Source organism: Melospiza melodia, chromosome 8 (genome assembly GCF_035770615.1).
Source record: "Melospiza melodia melodia isolate bMelMel2 chromosome 8, bMelMel2.pri, whole genome shotgun sequence".
NCBI lineage: Eukaryota > Metazoa > Chordata > Aves > Passeriformes > Passerellidae > Melospiza > Melospiza melodia.
Window position 1 is genome coordinate 30,059,364 of NC_086201.1, and position 19,905 is coordinate 30,079,268.

At 39.1% G+C, this 19,905-nt stretch overlaps 1 protein-coding gene across 2 annotated transcripts in view; it reads right to left on the reverse strand.

The window, feature by feature from the left end:
• GLS (glutaminase) overlaps window positions 1-19,905 on the reverse strand; it is a 59,477-nt gene extending 39,572 nt beyond the window's left edge. Inside the window, exons 1-7 of one of the 2 annotated variants that reach the window (XM_063162504.1) lie at window positions 19,478-19,905; window positions 11,412-11,508; window positions 10,809-10,930; window positions 5,843-5,972; window positions 5,003-5,082; window positions 3,248-3,411; window positions 309-367 (exon numbers count right to left, since the gene is read on the reverse strand). In XM_063162504.1, the coding sequence (XP_063018574.1) occupies window positions 309-367; window positions 3,248-3,411; window positions 5,003-5,082; window positions 5,843-5,972; window positions 10,809-10,930; window positions 11,412-11,508; window positions 19,478-19,905 (1,080 nt within the window). The remainder of the gene's footprint in view (window positions 1-308; window positions 368-3,247; window positions 3,412-5,002; window positions 5,083-5,842; window positions 5,973-10,808; window positions 10,931-11,411; window positions 11,509-19,477) is intronic. The other variant, XM_063162505.1, reaches the window with a different exon arrangement.

The window sequence follows — 19,905 nt, forward strand, 5'->3', positions numbered from 1 at the left end:
TATCAAGTAGAAGGCAACACTCTCAAGAGAATATCAAGTGTTGTGCAGCTAAAGAAGGAAACAAATCTAATACCATCAAGGAAAAAGAGTTTTTCAGATGCACTGATACTTGTTAGAAACTGCCATTCTAACATTGCATTCATTTGGAAGCGTTACAATTCCCAAAATATCAGTTTGTCTACCTGCCAATGAGTAAAGTGCCACCAGATACTGCAGACAAAAATCAAATATAGTTTATAATGTGCACAAAACATTTTTTCTACATTCTACTAAAATACTCAGAGAGAAACTAAAAATTAACTTTTTACCTTGATTAAAGATGTGATCACAATTGCTCCAGCATTCACCATAGGGTTATGAGGCCTGTCTGTGAAATAAAGTTTTCAATTACAAATATATTCCAAGACATGTTTGTCAAACAAAACCAGTGAGGTGCCTAAGTGAAAAACTATTCTAGATTTAAGTATGACTGAGAAGCTACTATTACAGAATAGCAATTATATAATATTAAACCTTTTAAAAATACTGTCATCCAACACTATACACAATATTTTACCATTATAAGCACAATATTTTACAGCTTAGAACACACTCAGCCTTATGCTACTTAATAATCCAGTAATATTTTTTTTTTTGGTTTGGTATCATTTCTTTTCTTGAAAATTACAAATCCTCTCATTTAAGAATTTAGCTTACTTCATAGCTGACTTGCACATACCTGCTACACTTCTATTTTCCTTTTTCCTCACTGATCTCCATATTAACAGTATCTTTGCATTCCCAAGTTGTTCTTGGCTGCTGAATAAATCACGTGCTTTTGTATCTCCTTTTTCTCAAAAAACCTCTCATCACCCATCTTACTTTTCCCATATCATCTACCTTCCACATATTACCCTTCTCTTTTATAACTAACATTTTTGATGTGCCTTTTAACTAGGACGTTGACTTTTGGGCTTGTGGTATCTGAAAACTTCAAACAATTCTCAGTACATTAATACCATGACAGGTTTGAACTCTTTATTTGCTGTTCTTTTACCTCCAAAATCTGAAAAAATACTGATTCAAAAACTGCACAATGGTCAATGGCACTTAGCTATCTATGACTATCAATCTTCAAAAACAAGTTTTAAAAGTCAATATTCATAAGCATGCAGAAGCTTCCAAATTTCCATCACACAGCACAGATCACACTCAAAACACAGCAACAGCTTTTTGTTGTAAGTTGGCATTTTTAGCTATAATTTATAACTGTCTTAAAATATTCTTCATTCTTTCCAGCTTGAATCTCAATACTAGTAAACAATGAAATGCAAGAATATCCTGTTTTAGCAATCTTCCATATAGTTAGTATAGAAAAAACACCTTCAGATGCATGAACAGTTTTCAAACACCTGTGTATCACTTCATAAAATCTGGATTACAAACATAAAATCTAACTGTGTCTGAATATTTAGAAAGTAAATAGATTAAATACTTTTTTTTTTAATTTTCAAATTTCGTCTTCAAAGTATTTATGGATGTTCAAACTCACAAATACTCTGCATATCTGAAGTTCATACAGTGGTTTAAATCTACAAGTGTAGATTTAACCTTTTAAATCCTTCTCTTCCCTCCTCCTCCTTTACTTGGAGAAACTCAACCTCCCTTTCTCTCACTATTACTGAAATGTTTCTATTTATTAGACTTCTACTTTCTGTTTTAGTCTTTTCTTAAGGACTGTAAAAGAGGCCATCTGTAAAGGAGGTCAGTTCCAGCATTTTTTTTCTCTAATCAGCCACAGAAGTACATACTTAAAAACACAATTTTCTATCATGTCAATTAAGTCTTCTCTATTAAGTTCATGTTCATTGGTCAAAACTTCAATTGTCCAAATCCTCTTATGTATAACAGCCTTATAAACACTCTTGAAGTATAACAGTAATGGAAAAGATCACAGCCCCCCAATTCATCTTCTCCAATAGTTCAACTTTAAAAGTAGCAATAAAAGAAGAAAATAATTACTACACTTTGTCATGTTATTAAAAAGAGAAAATATAGAACACCTATATTAGTTCAAAGGAATTAAGGGGCAATTTTCAGCACCATCAAAGCTTTTTTTGTAGTAGAGCTTTTGTAGGATATGAAAGACAAGTCTTCACACTGTACAACACTGTATTTGGAAAAATAGGAAAGCAAAAACAAGATGGCATAACTTGACAAAATGCTTAATCCTTTCTTAGCAATGTATTCCTACTAACATAATAAAAGAGAAGAAATAAATTGCAAAGACATATTTTAATTTTATGTATGGAAAGAGGATTTTAAGGTATAAATAAATAATTTTTATATAAATCATTTGCATTTATTTAAAACATAATAGATATAATTAGGTATCACTAATATATTAATACTACAGATATTTAAGTCAGAATTCAATACAGCCCTTGACAAAAACGCCATCCAAGCCTTATGCTGGTAATTAAATATTAATTGCAATACCATGGCAACAGAAACATTGCCTGTTCTTTTACTGAGACAGACCCACTAGAAGAACATTTGTGTTTCAGAGATAACATCCAGTATTTCCTCTAAGGCTACATGAGTCATCTTTATCAAAATTTTCCCATAAAATTAAAAAAAAAAAAAAACATTTCCATGCTTAAAAAATAATATAATATGAAAAATAAATAATCTAGGTAAGTGCTGTAGGAGAAATTCTTGCTAAAATAATCCTGCCACAGGGAAAAAAATAAACACATTGTTTTGAATCAGTAGCCAAATTCCATTTAGAATAAACTGTGGGAAGATTTTGCCTTCTGGAAACTAGTCAGTGCTGGCCTTTGGCACCAGCACCTGCTTCTCAGAAGGCTGACAAGTGATATGTTTTTTAAAAATCAATTTAACATTTTTGATTCTTTCACCACCATTTTACAGAAACCTAGAACTCTTGCTACCACCTCAACTAAACAAATTTCAAATGCCTGCACTGTTTGGGTTTTCCTACAGCTCAGTAACTAGCAAATAGAACAGAAGCAATAAAACATCTTTCACTAGCATTCTAAATGAGGCAAAAGTGACTAACAGAGACCAAGTATACCTTGCTGATAGCAAAATATTCTGGGACACTGCCTAATAATAAGACAAAATATATAAATATAATACTTAAGAGGATACAGTAAAACCAAAAAGACTGAAAAAACTGTGTAGGCTTGCCTCCTAATTTTCTAAACCTGAGTATTTGCATTATTAAGTATAATGTATCTCTTACCATCTTCATTCAGGAACAATTTGTTGAATCTCAATCCACTGGGCTCTTTACCAACATATCTGTGCACATACTCTGTGCCAAGATCATTGACAGCAATCGCATATTTCAAAGGTTTCACACAGGACTGGAGACAAAATGGAACTTTGGTATCACCCACAGAATGCCTGGGAAAACACAGATGAACAGCCTTGAAATTTCCTGTTTGTCAGCTGTGGCAGTAGAGTGTTAAATGCTTCATCTATCCTTCAACATACAAGGACTATTAACAAAAACATCCCAAAAAGCCAAAGTATATTATTACTAAGTCTGATTTTAAAGAATATAATGATGAGATTTAGAGGTGTCAGCAACTGACTCCATAAGCCAAGAATAACAAAGTCAGTTGCTGACTACTGCAGAGATAACAAAATTAAAACAAAGTTCAGAAATGGGTTTGTACCAGAGCAAAAATCACCTCAAAGCTCTAGTCTTACACTTATCCTACTCAACTGCAACCTACATATTCAGCAGGGTACAGCTGACCCAGATAGAGCCACTATACTGATTTATGTCTATATAAACAAAGATGAGATATAGCTTGCTTCTGCCATTTGAGAACAATCATCAAATGGCCATATTTACATTTCCTTTAATAATGGCAAAGATATAGCACTTATTACATGCTATCTTTTGGAAAGTTTACTTTCAGCATCTATGTCAGACTGCACCAAAGAGTGACTCATGCAAGCAGCATATGCCACATCTAGAGAGCAAAAGGCTTGGATTTGCTTCTGTTCTTTGCAGAAAACACTAGAAGGCTTCAGTGAAAATCACAATACCATTTTGGCATTATAAAAGCTAACATTACACAACATTAAGCATTACAAAAATTAGCATTATAAGAACTTTCATTAGCACATAATATCCAAAACAAAGCAAAATGTCAATTTAAAGTATAAGGTTTTTTACTATTAATAGATTCTAATTCAGACACCTTAACAGGGAGATAAAAAGAAATACTTCTGCTTACTTTTACAGCTCCTCCCCTGAGATTACAGAACATATGGCTAATTATAAGCAAACATATGGATCTCAACAGATCATGGCAAGATGAACTCCAAAATGAACTCCAAGCCACAGTCACCAGAAGCAAGTCTGATGCTCTCAGGAATGCCCCATTCACAAACAACACACCTAAAAATTGAAGTTTCCAGAACCTGCAGCAGGAGCACAGCAAACTGCAGGTCAGCAGAGCTGATGAGCACCTTGCATTGTGTACTCACAAAGGGAGACACAGAGCTCATGTTACTTCTCAGCTAGATGGTGCAAGGTATCCCTTTGCATCTAGGCTCCTTACTGTCTCTGCTACTCTGAGTTACTGATACTGAGAAAAATAAAATCACTCTGACCAGATCTAAGATCTACAGACACCCTTACAGGGGAAAGCTTGAGAAACCTGAAAAGCAAAATTGTATTCAGCTCTGTCCAGTTCCCACATCATCTTTTTCTTTTTAAAGAACATGAATCCGCATTTTTTCAGTGACACACAGATTATATAACAATGTTACAGTAAAAACATTAAAATGCAGAGAAGGAGCTAACACTTAAGTACATTGTGACCTACACAGAAAGTTATACAGCTTGATGCACAGGTACTGTTAGACAAAGCTTTTCAACTTACAAATATTACTGCTACAGAAGCATTGCCTCTATCTTTCCTTCAACTACTCCAAGAACAAAATACAGAAGTTACAAAATGTGGAAGTTAAAATATACCTCTGTCCATCCACGGTGCAAAGTGACACCCCCCACAAATCGGGGCTGAACTTGGCCAGTTGTGGAATATAGTCAGCAACCTATCACAGTGTGAAACAGACACACATTACAATATCCAAAATACTTAACTCTACAATTATTAAAATAAATACCAAAGTTCAACTGATTTATTCTATACATAAAGGTACAACTGATTTATTCTATACATAAAGGTACAACTGATTTATTCTATAAATTATCACTTGATATACCTAAAATTTCATTAGAAATTATTATATTCACTAGATCATTATCAAATAAAACATTTTTCTAAGTAAAATTTTCAGCATATTCAGAGAGGTATCTGTGTTCTGTATAACAGCATGTCCATCATTTTCAAGTAATATAAAATTTTTAGTTTGTAACACAGTCTGGGATTTTTCAACTATCATATGCAAAATAAGCATGAAAGTAAATTTTATTTACTAACTAATGTGCAGTATTAACAATTATTTTCATTACACAATCCAGACAGATGTGTAGAGCTGCATAATTTTTCTATAGCCTAAGTGTAGTCTGATAAATTATTCAACAGCTTTATAGTTTATGTAATATCAAGAAAGAATAATGCTCTTTTCATATTCCAACATCAAAATGCTACAAGATTCTTAGAGGCTGTGAACTTTGTTTCTAACACAGTTTACACAGTGCAGGCATAACTGAATTTCAAAACTCGATCATCAAGTTACCGGTTTAATTTTGCAAAAAATGTTAAGAAAAACCTGTCTACTTAACAAATTATGCATTTGGTTAATACTGAAAATCTACAGAAGTTTGAAGTTGAATTTACACAGAGATTACCTTTCCTCCAGATTGTTTTTTAGCACTTTCATATAGCTCATCAATATGGGAAGTAAACGACATAAAATCTGGAATGACAAACTTCCTTCTGAAAGCTTGAGTAAGCAACACAATATTACTCTGTACACACCTGCAAAAAGTTAAAAACATTTATTAGTACTTGGACAATGTAGCGTGAAAAAGCAATTACACGTAATTTAATTAGGACCTTCAGTCCCTTGAAGCTACATGCCTAAGAGGAGGAGTCTATATTACTTTTCCAATTTGCCACTCCATTTTTTAAAATTAGTTGTAATAGCTTTACTGCATGCCTTTTTATTCCTTTCTACTTAAAGCTCTCTTCTGAAGTTTCAACTGCAAGGTATTACCAATCTGCCTTCAAGTAGCACCTCACCTTGCAAAAGGGATCTAAAGCACCCAATTCTTGGGATCAAATTATCTGAAGTTTATCTAACCCAGTCCTTGTCTAAAAAAGGTTCTAACAAATCAGACTTGGGAGGTTCAGGGTTGCTTTCTCTCACTCATTTCACCCTTTCACCACTAACTGAGGTGCGAACTCTGCCAACAGACCGAACTGGAATGTGATTCCACTCTTAATAAGGACAAAACCCTGTGGAAAAACTTGATAACATCTCCTGCACTAAGCAAAAGTTAATAGTGAGCCATACTGCAAGTTTCTTGTTTCAAATCCCCAGTACTCAAGGAATCTCTGTTGCCTTTTAGCCCAGAAAACACAGTTACACTATCGGCCACACCCTCTGAACGTCAGCCCATCTGGGACAGCGAAAAAACGATGAGGTAAAAAGGAAGAGACTTATCTAGGACAAACAGAAGGAAGGATGAAAACACAAACTGAGACATGCTCAAAGCGGTGTGCTGTGGGTGAGAGAGGAGAGCAATTGGCAGCCATTATCAAGTCAGTTGAAATACGACCTGATAAAAGGCATTAACAGCCCCATCCAGGGCAAGGAGGACAAAGGCAGGTTTGACAGCAAACAAACAGTTAACACCTTCACACCGTGCCTTCTGCCACTGTTGACAGAAGCAGGCACATACTATTACCGCAGGCAAATGGAAAGTAAAGAACATCTAGGCACATGCTACGAATTATCTTCCCTTTGAATCCTCTCTCTTTTTCTAGGCCTTTAAACTCCTCCTACTTCGAGGACTTTATCTTAAATTGCACTGATATCCATTTCAAATGCTGATAAGCACTCCTCTCTGAAAGTGAAAGAGAAACTGAAGTTTCCGATGTACAGTCACCTTACAAACTGCAGGCTGTAACTCGCTGCTTTCTTAGCCTATGTGAAAACTGCAGTTGAGTTGTTTTTGTTGCAATCTGTCATTTTTTTCTGTATCTTGCAAAAACTGCTGTTTGCTTTTGTTCCCAACAGCTTCCAATTACAGTCACCTAGTCCAGGTGCAAAACCCCTTTTCAAAAGTAATTAATAACACTGATGGCAGCTATGTGTGCAGAAGGAGTAACAACACAACATGCACTAGGTTCAAACTTCAGATGCACTTCTACACTGTCTGTACTATCTGGGCAGCATTAAGCCCTCCTATAAGAAAAAACAAATATCTGAAGTTCACCCAAACCTTTTAGAACAACTCTATGCAAAGTCTGGAAAACAAGAAGGCAGTGTGCACTGAAATACAGTTCTCTTAAGATGACATTATGTTTCTGAAACAAGAAGGGCATTTACATAGTTAAAATTTACACGAAGGCCATGATGCTCACTTCAGCAGTTCAATCCTTTTAATGTAGGGATTAAAACTCACTACAGAAATGGCTGTGCTGGTGAAGGATATTTACTTATTGTTACCAATTTTTCCCAGGCTCTGCCAAGGTCATTGTCTGGGTATTTATCCTGGTACACCTTAACCCAAACAAATCCTATGAATTCATAGACTAAATTAAATACAAGGGTTCAGGTTATCTAGATGGGCATTCAGAACAATAGGAGCACAGACAAAATAACAGAGTTCTTGGGTCTCCCTTTAACAGGACAGTAAACAGGATTGACAGTTTTCAGGCAGGCAGGACATGAGCTAAGACAGCCTCTAAAATTCTGCAGCTGACATCTCCTCCCACCTAAGTAATTAACTAATTATGTTCCAGGTAACTCTATGGAGATGGCTGGCCTCAGGCTCTGAAGAAGTGGAGCAATAGGAAGAGATCATAGGGAGGAATTTAAGTAAATAATTATACTGATAAATAAAGTAAATAATTATAATTAAGTAAATAATTATACTGATAAATAAAGACCTTTCCACAGTCAAATACTGTGAACAACTTGGCCCTTATCTCTCACATAGTTTAGTGGCGATCAGAATAGGTACTCTAAAAAGTGCTACTTTACATTCTTCCATTTCAACAAACTTTAGAATCTCAGCCTGAAAAAAACCCCAGAACTCTCTTGCCAAATCCCAATCCAAGTATTTCTTGCCCTGCTTTAAAAAATGTAATTTCAAACTATAAATTTTCCCGATACATTTTGGTTAGGAAGATTTGGCTGCAAGTCTTATGATCAATATTAACTGTCCGTGACTTGTATAACCAACTTTGAAAGCAACAGTTTGAGGGTTTTGGAAATTGCATCTTCGTTCTTTAGCACAAAGTTAGGATCACTTTGTTTCCTTTACCACCTTGTTAGGTTTATCTATTATTTTTCAAGTTCTGACTCAGATTGCTTATTACTGCTTCCCTACATAAAGCAGCCCTAAAGTTTCATCTAACAACAGATGAATTTGTTGAGTACTATTATTATAACAGAGTACTATTATATTAAGTAGTACCAAAAAGGAAAAAAAGGAAAGAAAAAAAATTCTGATAGCAAGCTAAGCAGCATGTTGCACTGCTTTCATCAGCAGCCTGGTCTCACCCTGCAAGGACCACATTATGCTACACAAATGCAACATTAACAGCTAATTCATTAATTTATCAACACTCTCTCTGAAATGTGCAGTCTAGAAATCTTCATTTAATGAAATTCTGCAGATGAAAGATTAAAACTCCAAGTTGCTTTGCCTGTAATATGGAGATTCTTTCTAATGTGGAGAGTGCTGTAAAGCCAAAAAACCTTCAAAATAATGCAATTTTAGTCGAACTGCAGCCTAATGTTTAGAACCACTAAAAAGGCATACAGAATGACAGACAATACAGGTGCATGAGCTGGTGTATTTTACAGGTAATTTCTACTGGCCTTGATTGATTTAGTCAAACTTATGCTACCACCACTCCAGATCACTTAATCTTGATACTTTATTTGATCTGGCAGCTTTGGATTCAAATTCAAATGGAGAATTACACTCCTGACTTCTATGTTTTGGGAACTGAAGCTTTCAAGTCCTGAGGTAAGTACAGCTGACTAGACACATTATTATATTTCACACCTTAAACACTCATAGAAGAAAATACAGGGACCCTGTGCAAGCCTCTTCACAATAAATGCAGTGTCCCTACAAGAAACAGGTAACTGAAGTTCAGGGGTTTTTAATTCACCAAAAAAAGGTGACAAAGGAACCATCTCTGTTGCTGCAGAGAAAAACTTGCTATGTGAAACAAGATTCACATTCAAAACTCTTCCTACACAGGAAGCAACCATGTAAGCTTTCCACAAATCGTTACAGTAATGACTACTGTGCTCACACAGAGGATCAAATCCCAGAGATGTGACACAGAACATAAGATAATCCTGCTAATTAGCAATCAATTCTTTTTCAAATGAAGAGCGCTTGCCTAAAACATAATTCACTTTACTGTGACAAATAAGCCTTTTAGTACAAATATAACAGATAACAGCAAATGCATTTCCTTTCCAATGCATCCATGCACCCAGGAAGGTTTCTGAATCTAACAATTTAGAGTTCTTACTCGGCTGACAATTAAAAAATTAAGACCTGGTCTAGAACTTAACACAGGAGTAAAGTTAGTCCATGCAGGACCTTAACAAAGCAAGGTAAAGGTCCATCTGCTGATGGAGTTTGATGTCCATTTGCTGATGAGTTGACTGGCTTTTGTGTTTCACATCCAGACATTAACTTTTTCTCAATCTATTTCCAAAAAAATTATATTTATATTTATGCTTACATAAGCTATGTCAATACATAGTATAGCATAAGCATATACTGTATATATTTTATATACCTATGTGTACATAAAATGTATGTATTATATATATATATATATGTACTTAGAAAATTGTATGTGCAAGAAAGTTTTAGGTATTATGATTTACTCTGCAAATGGAATAAAAATGCAGACAGAAAAATAGTCTAAAAATTTCATTTCAAAATTTAAGAGGCTCAACATTTCCAGTCTTTTGGCACACAAAAGCTGTAAAGCAGAGGAGCAAAGAAGGGTGCTTGAAATGAGCAGAAGACAACGTGAACAGTGCTTATACTTCCAGCTGACTACAGACTTTGCTAAAAATAACCAAACAAAAGCATCACTAAAATACAGCACACAGATCTTTTCCAAAACAGACCAATGTCAGCAATGCTAACCCCTCTCACCCCCACCTATCCTGAAATTTAACGTCACTGTTTTCCTCACACTCACTTTGAGAATTACATACATCCTTCTGAACATCTTGCCACACAGAAGCAGCATCCTGAACTCCTGATTAAAAACTGACAGTACAGAGAGAGCAGTTTTATGTAATCATACTAAACACTTCATGCTGCATCAATTAATTTTGTTTGGCACCTGACCAGGAGCTGCAGTATGGGCTCAGCCACACATGCAAACAACACTGACACATTAAGCTCTTGTGGAGATCACACAGCCTGTCTGCTGCCTGAAATCTGAGAACAACTTTTATCAAAAGAGCATCAGGAGGGTGTGTGTGACTCCCTTTCTAATCGATTTATATACCTCATGTCTCTCCTTAAGACACCCTCAGTAACACACAGATAGCATTCATTCAGAATTATACAGGTACATAATTGACAGAAAGTTTACTTTTTAAAAAGGTCCTTGTCCAGCATAACACCATCTGAAGTAGTCTGAAGAGTCAGTCTCAGCATATCCATGCACTCTTTCAATCGAGGATCAGATGTACGTAATCCTGTAGATTTGAGTGCCTGTTACAATAAAACAGCAATTAATAAGTGAAAAGATGTGTTATTACAATCAAGTTATCTACTGCTCAGCATTTAACACTGTAAGAGATCTGCCACTGCATCATCAACAGAGACATTGTGACACTTCACTGATTCTTTAGCAATTTCCTTTGGCCATTTTGGCTGCATTTTATGTCAAAACATTAATGTTATTTGAAATCCAGTGGTCCAACTAGATTTTACACAAGCACAAATACTACTGAGCTATGCCACAGGCACAGCTGCTTTCAAGCATACTCTTTTGCACATCAAAGAAGTGAATAATAACATGAATATACTCATTCTCTTACTTAATTACAAAAACATCACTGGGGGGAACAATACATTCCTTCTAGATAAACATGTACAACAGAAATTCTTTCTTTGCATTCTTGCATTTAAATTATTAAAATAACCTTGCAGTAGTTAGCATACATACAGCACTTTGGAACAGTAAACTTACAGTTATGAATTTATGAACTGGTATTTTTTCTTGTCCTTCTGCAATAGTATAGAAAAGCAGATCTTCTAAGCTGGGAAGGAGACCTTGTTTTATTTTACTGGAAAACAGAAAAAAATCTATTATTTTAGTGCCTATTTTTTTATTTATACACATTTTTGCATTATCCTCAGGCAAATACATTTTCAGTGCTACCACTAATTTCAAAGAACGTTTTCATCAGTGAACACAAAGCTTAGACTTCAAGTAGGAAAAAAATGGTAATATTACAAGCAGCATACATAGATTTTACAGCAGCAGACATTCTTAACTGCAACTCAGTCATATTTTTACTGTCACACATTTACCACTAAGATTATATTTAGGTTTTCTTGGGAACAGATTAATCACATATCCCTCTTTTTGATGTTACCAAGGATAGGTATGTCACTTGCAGAGGATAAATTATTTATAAGATTCCAGGACATATATGCCTCATAATGAAGTTGTAGAGCATACCGACCCAACTGTTCTACAGGCAAGAGAAGGAGAGGATAAATGTGTAATACTTTCTTCAAAACAATCCCATTTTCAGGACTCCACAGCGGAGTCCTAAAGTCCTTATCCTTCTAGAAGCTTATGTAAGCCCCATCAGTTACCATGAGACAAGCAAAGCCATCTGCAGCATAATCGAGCACCTGAAGCAGAAGGAGCGACTCTCATCACACCTACTTAGCTAAGTAAACCCAGTGTAGATGCACCTTTAATGGTCACTGTGCTTATCAGTGTAAACACACCCCTCTCCCAGGATCCCAGGTGTTACCTATTGCACTCTGATGTGCTTCCCTAGCCTGCAGGTTTTCATTACCTGCATCTCCATTTCATGTGAAATCTGAAGGAAACCTACCACACAAAGCACTCAGATTCCTTCTAAGACAGAAAGCTGTAGTACTGACAGCTTTCCCTTCCCTTTGAAGTTTACAGATTTAACCTGTAAAAAATATAAAAATATTCCTTGATATTGCAGAGCACCCTGCAGCAGGCAGGAGCCCAAGTCTTAACACTTGCCCTGTAAGCAGTGCCCACTGCACTTCCAGACTGAGGGGCAGTGACAGCAAAGGGATTCTGATTCTTTGGTCACCTGAAGTGCCCAGGTTTGTTTCCAGACAAAAAAGCCAATGTTCCAATGTTGGACAAACAAAAACACATCAAACCAAAAGAAATAAATGTGTAGATAGTAACTAAATGTAGAGTATGCAGTCTTACATTATTTTAACCAGCAGTTTTAAAGGTCTATCTTATAATCTATTAATACTGGCAATACTTTGTTACTATACAGCAATAGAGAAACCATTGCCTGAAACTAGAATGCTCAGTGGCAATTTATGTATTTTTATACATTTATGCATGTGTTTACAAAAAGGGGGTCCAAATTCTAGTCACTGAAGTTTTGAAGAGATTAGTAATTCTCTGAATAACAGAACTCAGGGTTACAAGTGCAAAAACAAAATGCTCCAGCTCAGCACAGACCCTAGATAGGCCAATGCAATCTTACTGGCTGACGTTTAATCCTTTCCTCTCCCAATACTTACACAAGTCAGATTTATGATTATTTTTAATAAAAATCTGATTGTACCCAAATACCCTTATAAATTTAAGACAACCTCTAGATTGCCCTTGCCTCCCTCCTTTCCTTGTAACTAGCTGTGAAAACCAGTAGTAAAAAATATCACCTCTCATTTTCCAATTTAAAACCCTGTATTACATACTAAGAACAGAAGACAGCTTTGTAAGCCAACAGAACTTTCCTTGTCTTACAGTCTAGAATTTATTTTTTTTAATTTAAATTATGCTGGCTGACTAATGCACAGACAGGCTGGCAATTCAACCAGGACAAACGCTTACAACTACCTCAAGCAAATTACTGAGCAGCCCTTTTGCTAAAGAAAATTCAGGTCTTCCAGGCAGCATGTTTCATTTTCAGTCCTTTGGGGATTGTATGTCCAGTCAAGCCAACAGAACCAGAACTTCCAACACAGCAATGAAAGCTTTAGGACGTCTGCATCCTAATTCTGTAGGGAACTAATTCTAAAAGTTATGCTAAGCTACATCATCTACACCCCTACATATTCATCATTTATACAAAGCATTCAACTGAGCTCCCCAAAATGCTGAGATTTCATGTTTTAAGCAGTGTCTCTGCTACACAAGTGATTTCTGGACTGCTTAAGGTCTGGCAGAGGAAACTTTCCTATTTCACCCTGGCAAAACCAGCCAGCAAACACACTGAGAAATGTTAACTGATAACCTATTTAATTACACATTTCTGAGCAATTACTCAATTTTACAGCTGTTCCAAGTATGGAATTTCTATCTGGAAAGATGCAGAAAAGTACTTCAGCCATTTAACCAAGATTTTACCTGCCTCTACACAAGATTTTAATCTATTTTAGAGACGTGCACCTTCCACAGCAGAAAACCTCCCAACGTGGTTTTCATATCTTTCACATCTGCTGTTGTTCAATATTGGGTCACTCAGCCTAATTAAACAATGGAGCTGCACAGACGACCAAAGCAAAGAGGATGACATTCAATATATTTACAGAAAATTGCTCCTTGTCAAATAGTCCATCTTTTGGTAAAGTTTAAAGGGGTGAAAAGGCTTGCTCTGCACTTTATCAGATCAGTGATGTCAGTAACTGATGTTTGCTTAACCTAAAAGATGTGTTTTGGCACTGTGAACACACTTAGCAAGATAATTCTGTTCCACACATGGCAAAAAGCTGTTTTTCAGGTCAGGGAACTTGCAATTTTCACAGTCAAATTAAGTGGAAATTCCAGTTTAGCTGATTTCATGAATAATGACTTTTGGTTTTTCTTTACCTTCTTGAAAAAAAAAAAAGCACTAGACTATTGAACAACTAGAATTCTTTGGTAGTATACTAATCTGTGGACTACAATACAGGTGGACTGGTTTTTTAAATACAAAGAAAAGCCAACATAGGAATTCCAACCACAAGGACTCTGCAGTCCTTCTTTCAGATCTTCCTTTTGCATCAGTCCAATTTCTACACCAGATTCTGAGGGGGGACTTCATTCTAACAAACGCTGAATTTCTAGGATAAAAACAATATTAAATTTCAAATAATGTGGAAGATTCTTACTCTGTACTTCAGGATAGAACTGCCAAAATGCAGAACAGGATTTACACAACAACAAATGATATACAGATATGATATTGCTAGTAATAGTTTCTGGCGTTAGTAACAAATACGATACCAGTCATAAAAATGAGGTTACAATTACTGTCACCAACAATTGTCCCTCAGGGACCATTGAAGATCTTCATCACTGACACCGACAGTGGGATCAAATGAAGCCTCAGCAAGTTTGCCAAAGACACCAAGCTGAGAGGTGCAGGTGACAAGCCTGAGGGATGGGCCAGTATCCAGAGGGACCTGGATGCACTCAAGAAGCTTGTCCAGGTGCGAACCTCATGAAGCTCAGCAGGGTAAAGTGCAGGGTCCTACACCTGGGCCACGGTAACTCCTGCAATCAACACATCCCAGGGGAACAACAGACCAAGAGCAGCCCTGCTGAGAAGGATCTGTGGGTGCTGGTGGAGAAGCTGGACACAACCCAGGCACAGGCACTGGAGCCAAACATGTCCTGGGCTGCATGCAGAGCAATGTGGGCAGCAGGTCAAGGAGAGGATTTTCCCCTTTCCTCCACCCTGCCAAGACCCCACACAGAGTACTACAGTCACCTCTGGGGCCCTCAGCACAGCAATGACATCAGCCCACTGGAGCAGGTCCAGAGGAAGCCACCAAGATGGCCAGAGGGATGAGCACGTCCCCCTAGGAGGTAAGGCTCAAGCAATCAGGGTTGCTCAGCCTGGAGAAGAGGAGGGTCCTGGGAGACCTCAGTGCAGCCTTTCAGTACCTAGAGTGAGTCTATAAGAGAGATGGGGACAGGCTTTCTAGAGAGGTCTGTCAGAACAGGATGAGGCATAATGGTTTTCCACTAAAAGAGGGCAGCTTTATATTAGATATATAATGAAGAAATTTTATGGTGAGAGTGGTGAAATGCTGGAACAGGCTGTCCAGACCTGGAAACAGGTCCCCACCCCGGAAACATTCAAGGTCAGATTGCATGAGCCTCTCAGCAGCCTGATCTGGCTGCTGAAGATGTCCCTGCTCATTGCAGAGGGGTTTGGACTAAGTGACCTTTAAATGGTCTCCACCAATCCAAACGATTCTGGGATTCTATGAAAGCTCCAAGACACAGTCAGCAGCCACTCTGCCTAAGACAGGCACTGTGAAGAAGTTGTCACCATACTACAGATGCTGTATATCTTGGTTGTATCTCCCATCACTTCTCAGGTCACTCAGCAACTGCTCTCTGTCCACTCCTACAGTGAGACACTGGTCCCGTAAGAGAGGCGGGCAGCTGTTTACCCAAGAACTGCCATTGTTCAAGAGCAAACTACATATTTATAAACTTAGATCAAAGATAGACATGTTTAGTAGCTAGAGTGTTTCTGGTAAAAAAAAAAAAAAAACAAAACAAACTCTAGCTTCAAAACCTTGGCCTCTACAGAAGTCATGAAAGGTCTAATAAAAGTGCACTTCTGTTTCTCACATGGCTGAGTATTGTATCCACACTCCATCAGAAGTATCAGCAAAATGAAACACTGCCTGGTTACTTGTTATTCCTCTCTTATCTGGTCTGTAAAAGCAAATTAATTTTTAAAAGTATCCACAGAATTTATCAGTGCCCTTAAAAAAAGAGCACTACCACTCCCTGGTCATTAAAAACAAAACAAAACCACTTCGTTTAACTGTTTTGTGATATTCTATATACCACTGTCTAGCACTATTGCAATTTAGCTAAAAAAGTGACCAATTTAGCTTTCAAAAGTTAGGGTCACTCACATTTTGCTTTCCCTCTCACCTTAATCAAGGCCTTTTTAATTTAGAAATAGCTTCTACTAAGATAAACTATTTCATCTCTTTACTGTCTAGTACAAAATGAACTCTTATACTGAAAGTAAAAACAAATGAAGAACAGTTACATTGAAAGCAGAAGCAAAGGGTATTAAATATTATACACATCTGTAACTGAGGAGTGTCTTAGGCTACTGTGTTTTAATAACTCAGGCATGAGCATAGATACTATTGTGTTTTAATCCACAATTCCTATTAATTAAATTTACCGGTCTGTGACCACTCTCAGTTTAAGCTCAATTATTTTTCCTGTCCAAAATACATTGTTTCAGTTGGATACACAGTGTGAAGGCTGGAGAGCAGGGATAAGGAGGTGGTGGAAGATGTTATGGAAAAAAATGCACCAGAGGATCTGGTTATGCAACGGGATACTAGTTATTTCATCAGCCACAGACCTCATCATTTATCCTCACTATGAGGAATTGAACTGTTCTAAATTTCTGTGTAATCTTTGCAGAGAACATTTTAGGCTTTTACTTGCAACTCCTACTCTGTACACAAGGAGTGTTAGGAAAGCAAATAAACAGGAAAACCTTACTGCTGTCTTTTGACATCATGGGTTATTTCAGTATCCCAGAACCATGACCTTGTAATCAAATAGGAAAAAAAAGTCCCCCCACACTAACTAAAAAAGAAAAAGTCTATTGCCAGTTAGGTCCACAATCCACTTGTCAAACACCCCTGAAATGTTCAGACACTAAGGATGGCAAAGCACTGGAATCAGCAGGACACAGACTGCAGTGACTTAGCCCAGGTGTCAGTGCAGTTCAGACACCTGTCTTTTGAAGAATCTCACTTTTCTTCTTAACCCTGCACTCTGTCTTAACATAGCAATGACTTCCACATGGAATGTACCATTGACAAATGCTTGAAGGAAGACTTTCACAGTTCTGCCTCAAGAAAAGTAAAAATGAAAGTATCTAGTAGCCTGACTGATGTGCCACCAGGAACTCCTACACAACCTGAAATGAAAAGAAAGTTTCTAGCTTTTTCTGTGTTTGTAACTACATGCTAGATGTTTTATAGAATTTCTCCCTGTTCATTTTGCAGTAAGATTTAAAGAACAAACATCTGACTTTCAAATACATCCTTTTGTCAAAAGCCAAAAATTATTTAAATTGTTTAACTGGTTTGTGACTACATAGCTTTACCACACATGTTAGAAATGAAAGAATTTCCCTAATTGATGCTAGCTGTAGGAAGCTAATAACAGCTTGGTTTAAAATGTTACCTCCTCAATAAATCACCTTTGCAATATCCTCAAAAACCCATCACAGCTGGCATGCTGGTTTTTTCCAAAGTTTTTAATGTCTGTATTTCTGCTTGAAAACAGAAGTGCAGGCTTTATAAACCACACCTATTCGACTACAGAAGGATATTTTTTTTGTTCCAAAACATTATCTAGAGAGCTAATTCAAAGAGGAGACCTCATATTTGTTGAACAAGGGCATAAATTTAGAAATACTACCCGTTATGATTGTGTATTATATTGCAGGGTTACATAACCTGACAGGCATGCATTTTTTAAGGCATCTGACAGCAGAAGTAACTGGTGATGCCTTTTAAGCAGGCTGTACCCCACTGAACCAGGCTGAGTAGCTGATGCATCTGGAGGGAAAAAGCAGGAAAGAACAAGGTCACAGCCTCTCTCCCCACCTGTCATATTGAAGTTCATGCTAAAAAAAAACCCCACAAACCACAGCTCAAAAGCAGAACTATTAACAAGCTAAGGGCTGAAGGCTTCCTGACTGGCTTTGTGGAATCTTCCCCAGACTTCCTCTTAGCATTAGACTAACAGAGACTTTGCTCAGTGTCAAAACAAGGTACTCCCTTCTCAGCCCTGTTTCTTCTGTCATTTGCTCTCTTCATCCAGGTAATAGGCATAGCAAAGCCTGGGAAAGCAGCTTGGGTTTAATTTTAATTATGCCACCCCATAATCAGAGCACAGGGTGCCTACAGAAATGCCATGGGGTACATTTCAAACATATACAAAGGAGAAGTCTTCGTGGGGCTGGCAGTTAAGCGGTCAAACTTCTTGTAAAAGGTTTTCTGAGATTCTCAATGTACCCAGGTTCAACCAGCCAATGTACAGACTATCAAGACAGGGGATGCTAGGAAATGAATACTCAAGACTTGCATAATGCTGAAGACTAACAGAAAAGAACGTTCTATCAAACCATTATCCTCATTATTATACTCAACCTCTGGTATCCATTGCCAGGTGTAAAAACTGGAGCTGATACACCGGTCTCCCACGGGTTTTGGGTGGTTTTTCTTTTTAAGGAGTATTTCCATTTCTGACTAAAGGAATATTAACTTCATAGAAATATACAGCCCTACCATTGTACTACCTGCACATACCTTTGTCTCTAAGGGACAAGCAAGGACCTTGGCACAGGCACACATCCTGCAGCACCTATAAACATCTGTACTCACCACAGACGGATCTGTGCCTGGCTGCACTAGATCACAGAATAGTTAAGGCTGGAAGGGCCCTCTGCAGATCACCCAGTTCCCAATGCCCCTGCCAAGGCTGGGTCACCCTAGGGCAGGTTACACAGGGACGCACCCACGGAGAAGAAGACATTGCTGCAAAACCTCCGAGGCAGCACTACGCACCGTGCACACTGCCTCTAATAATTAATGCGAGATGCCACAGCTTTCGCTCCTCTTGAAAAATATTTTTAGCCAAGTGGAAGCGCTACCGAAGGCACCCTACCACCTGCGCCGGGCCTGCCCAGGGACGGCAGCCGCGCACACAGGCGGGAGGGATGGCCGGGGGTGCCGGGGCACTGCCCGGGCCGCACGCCGCGGGGAACGGAGCCCCGAGCGGCGCGCACGCCCCCGCCACGCGCGTGCGCCTGCCCGCCTCGCTCCCGCTGCGAGCCGCCGGCAGCGGGGCCCGCACCGCCCGGGGAACGGCCGCGATGGACCCGGCAGCCCCGGGGTCCCCGCACCTGCCGGGGAAGCGCCCGCCCGGCGCGGCCCGGCCCCTTCCGCAGGCACCACGCGTGCGAGGGGGAGGCGGCGCTCACATGGCGCCTCCGCATCATCCCCCGCGCCCGCCGCCCCCTCCACACTCACTTCTCCCCGCCGCCGCCTACGGCCATCTCCTTGCTGCCGCCGCCGTGGTTATTGTTGTGGCCGCTGTCGGCGGGGGGCTCGCCGGGAGTCGGCGACGGCGCCTGCGCCCCCTTCCCCGGCTCCTCCAAGGCTCCCTCGGAGCGGGTGCACAGACCTCGCGCTGCCGGCAGCGCCGCCGGGCCGCGGCGGGCGGCAGGCGGGCTAGCGCCGAGAGCGGCGAGCGGCGGCTGGAGGCGCCTGGTCCCGGCGGCGGGTGCCGGGGCCGGGGCCCCGCCGCCGGCCGCCCCCGGCGGGCCGAGCAGCAGCAGCTCCCGCAGCAGCGCCGAGCGCCACAGCCGCATCATCCTGCGCCACCGCGCCGACTGCCCGCCGCGCCGCCCGGCCGCACCTCTCGCACCGCGCCGCGCCCGCCCCCCGCTGCGCGCCAT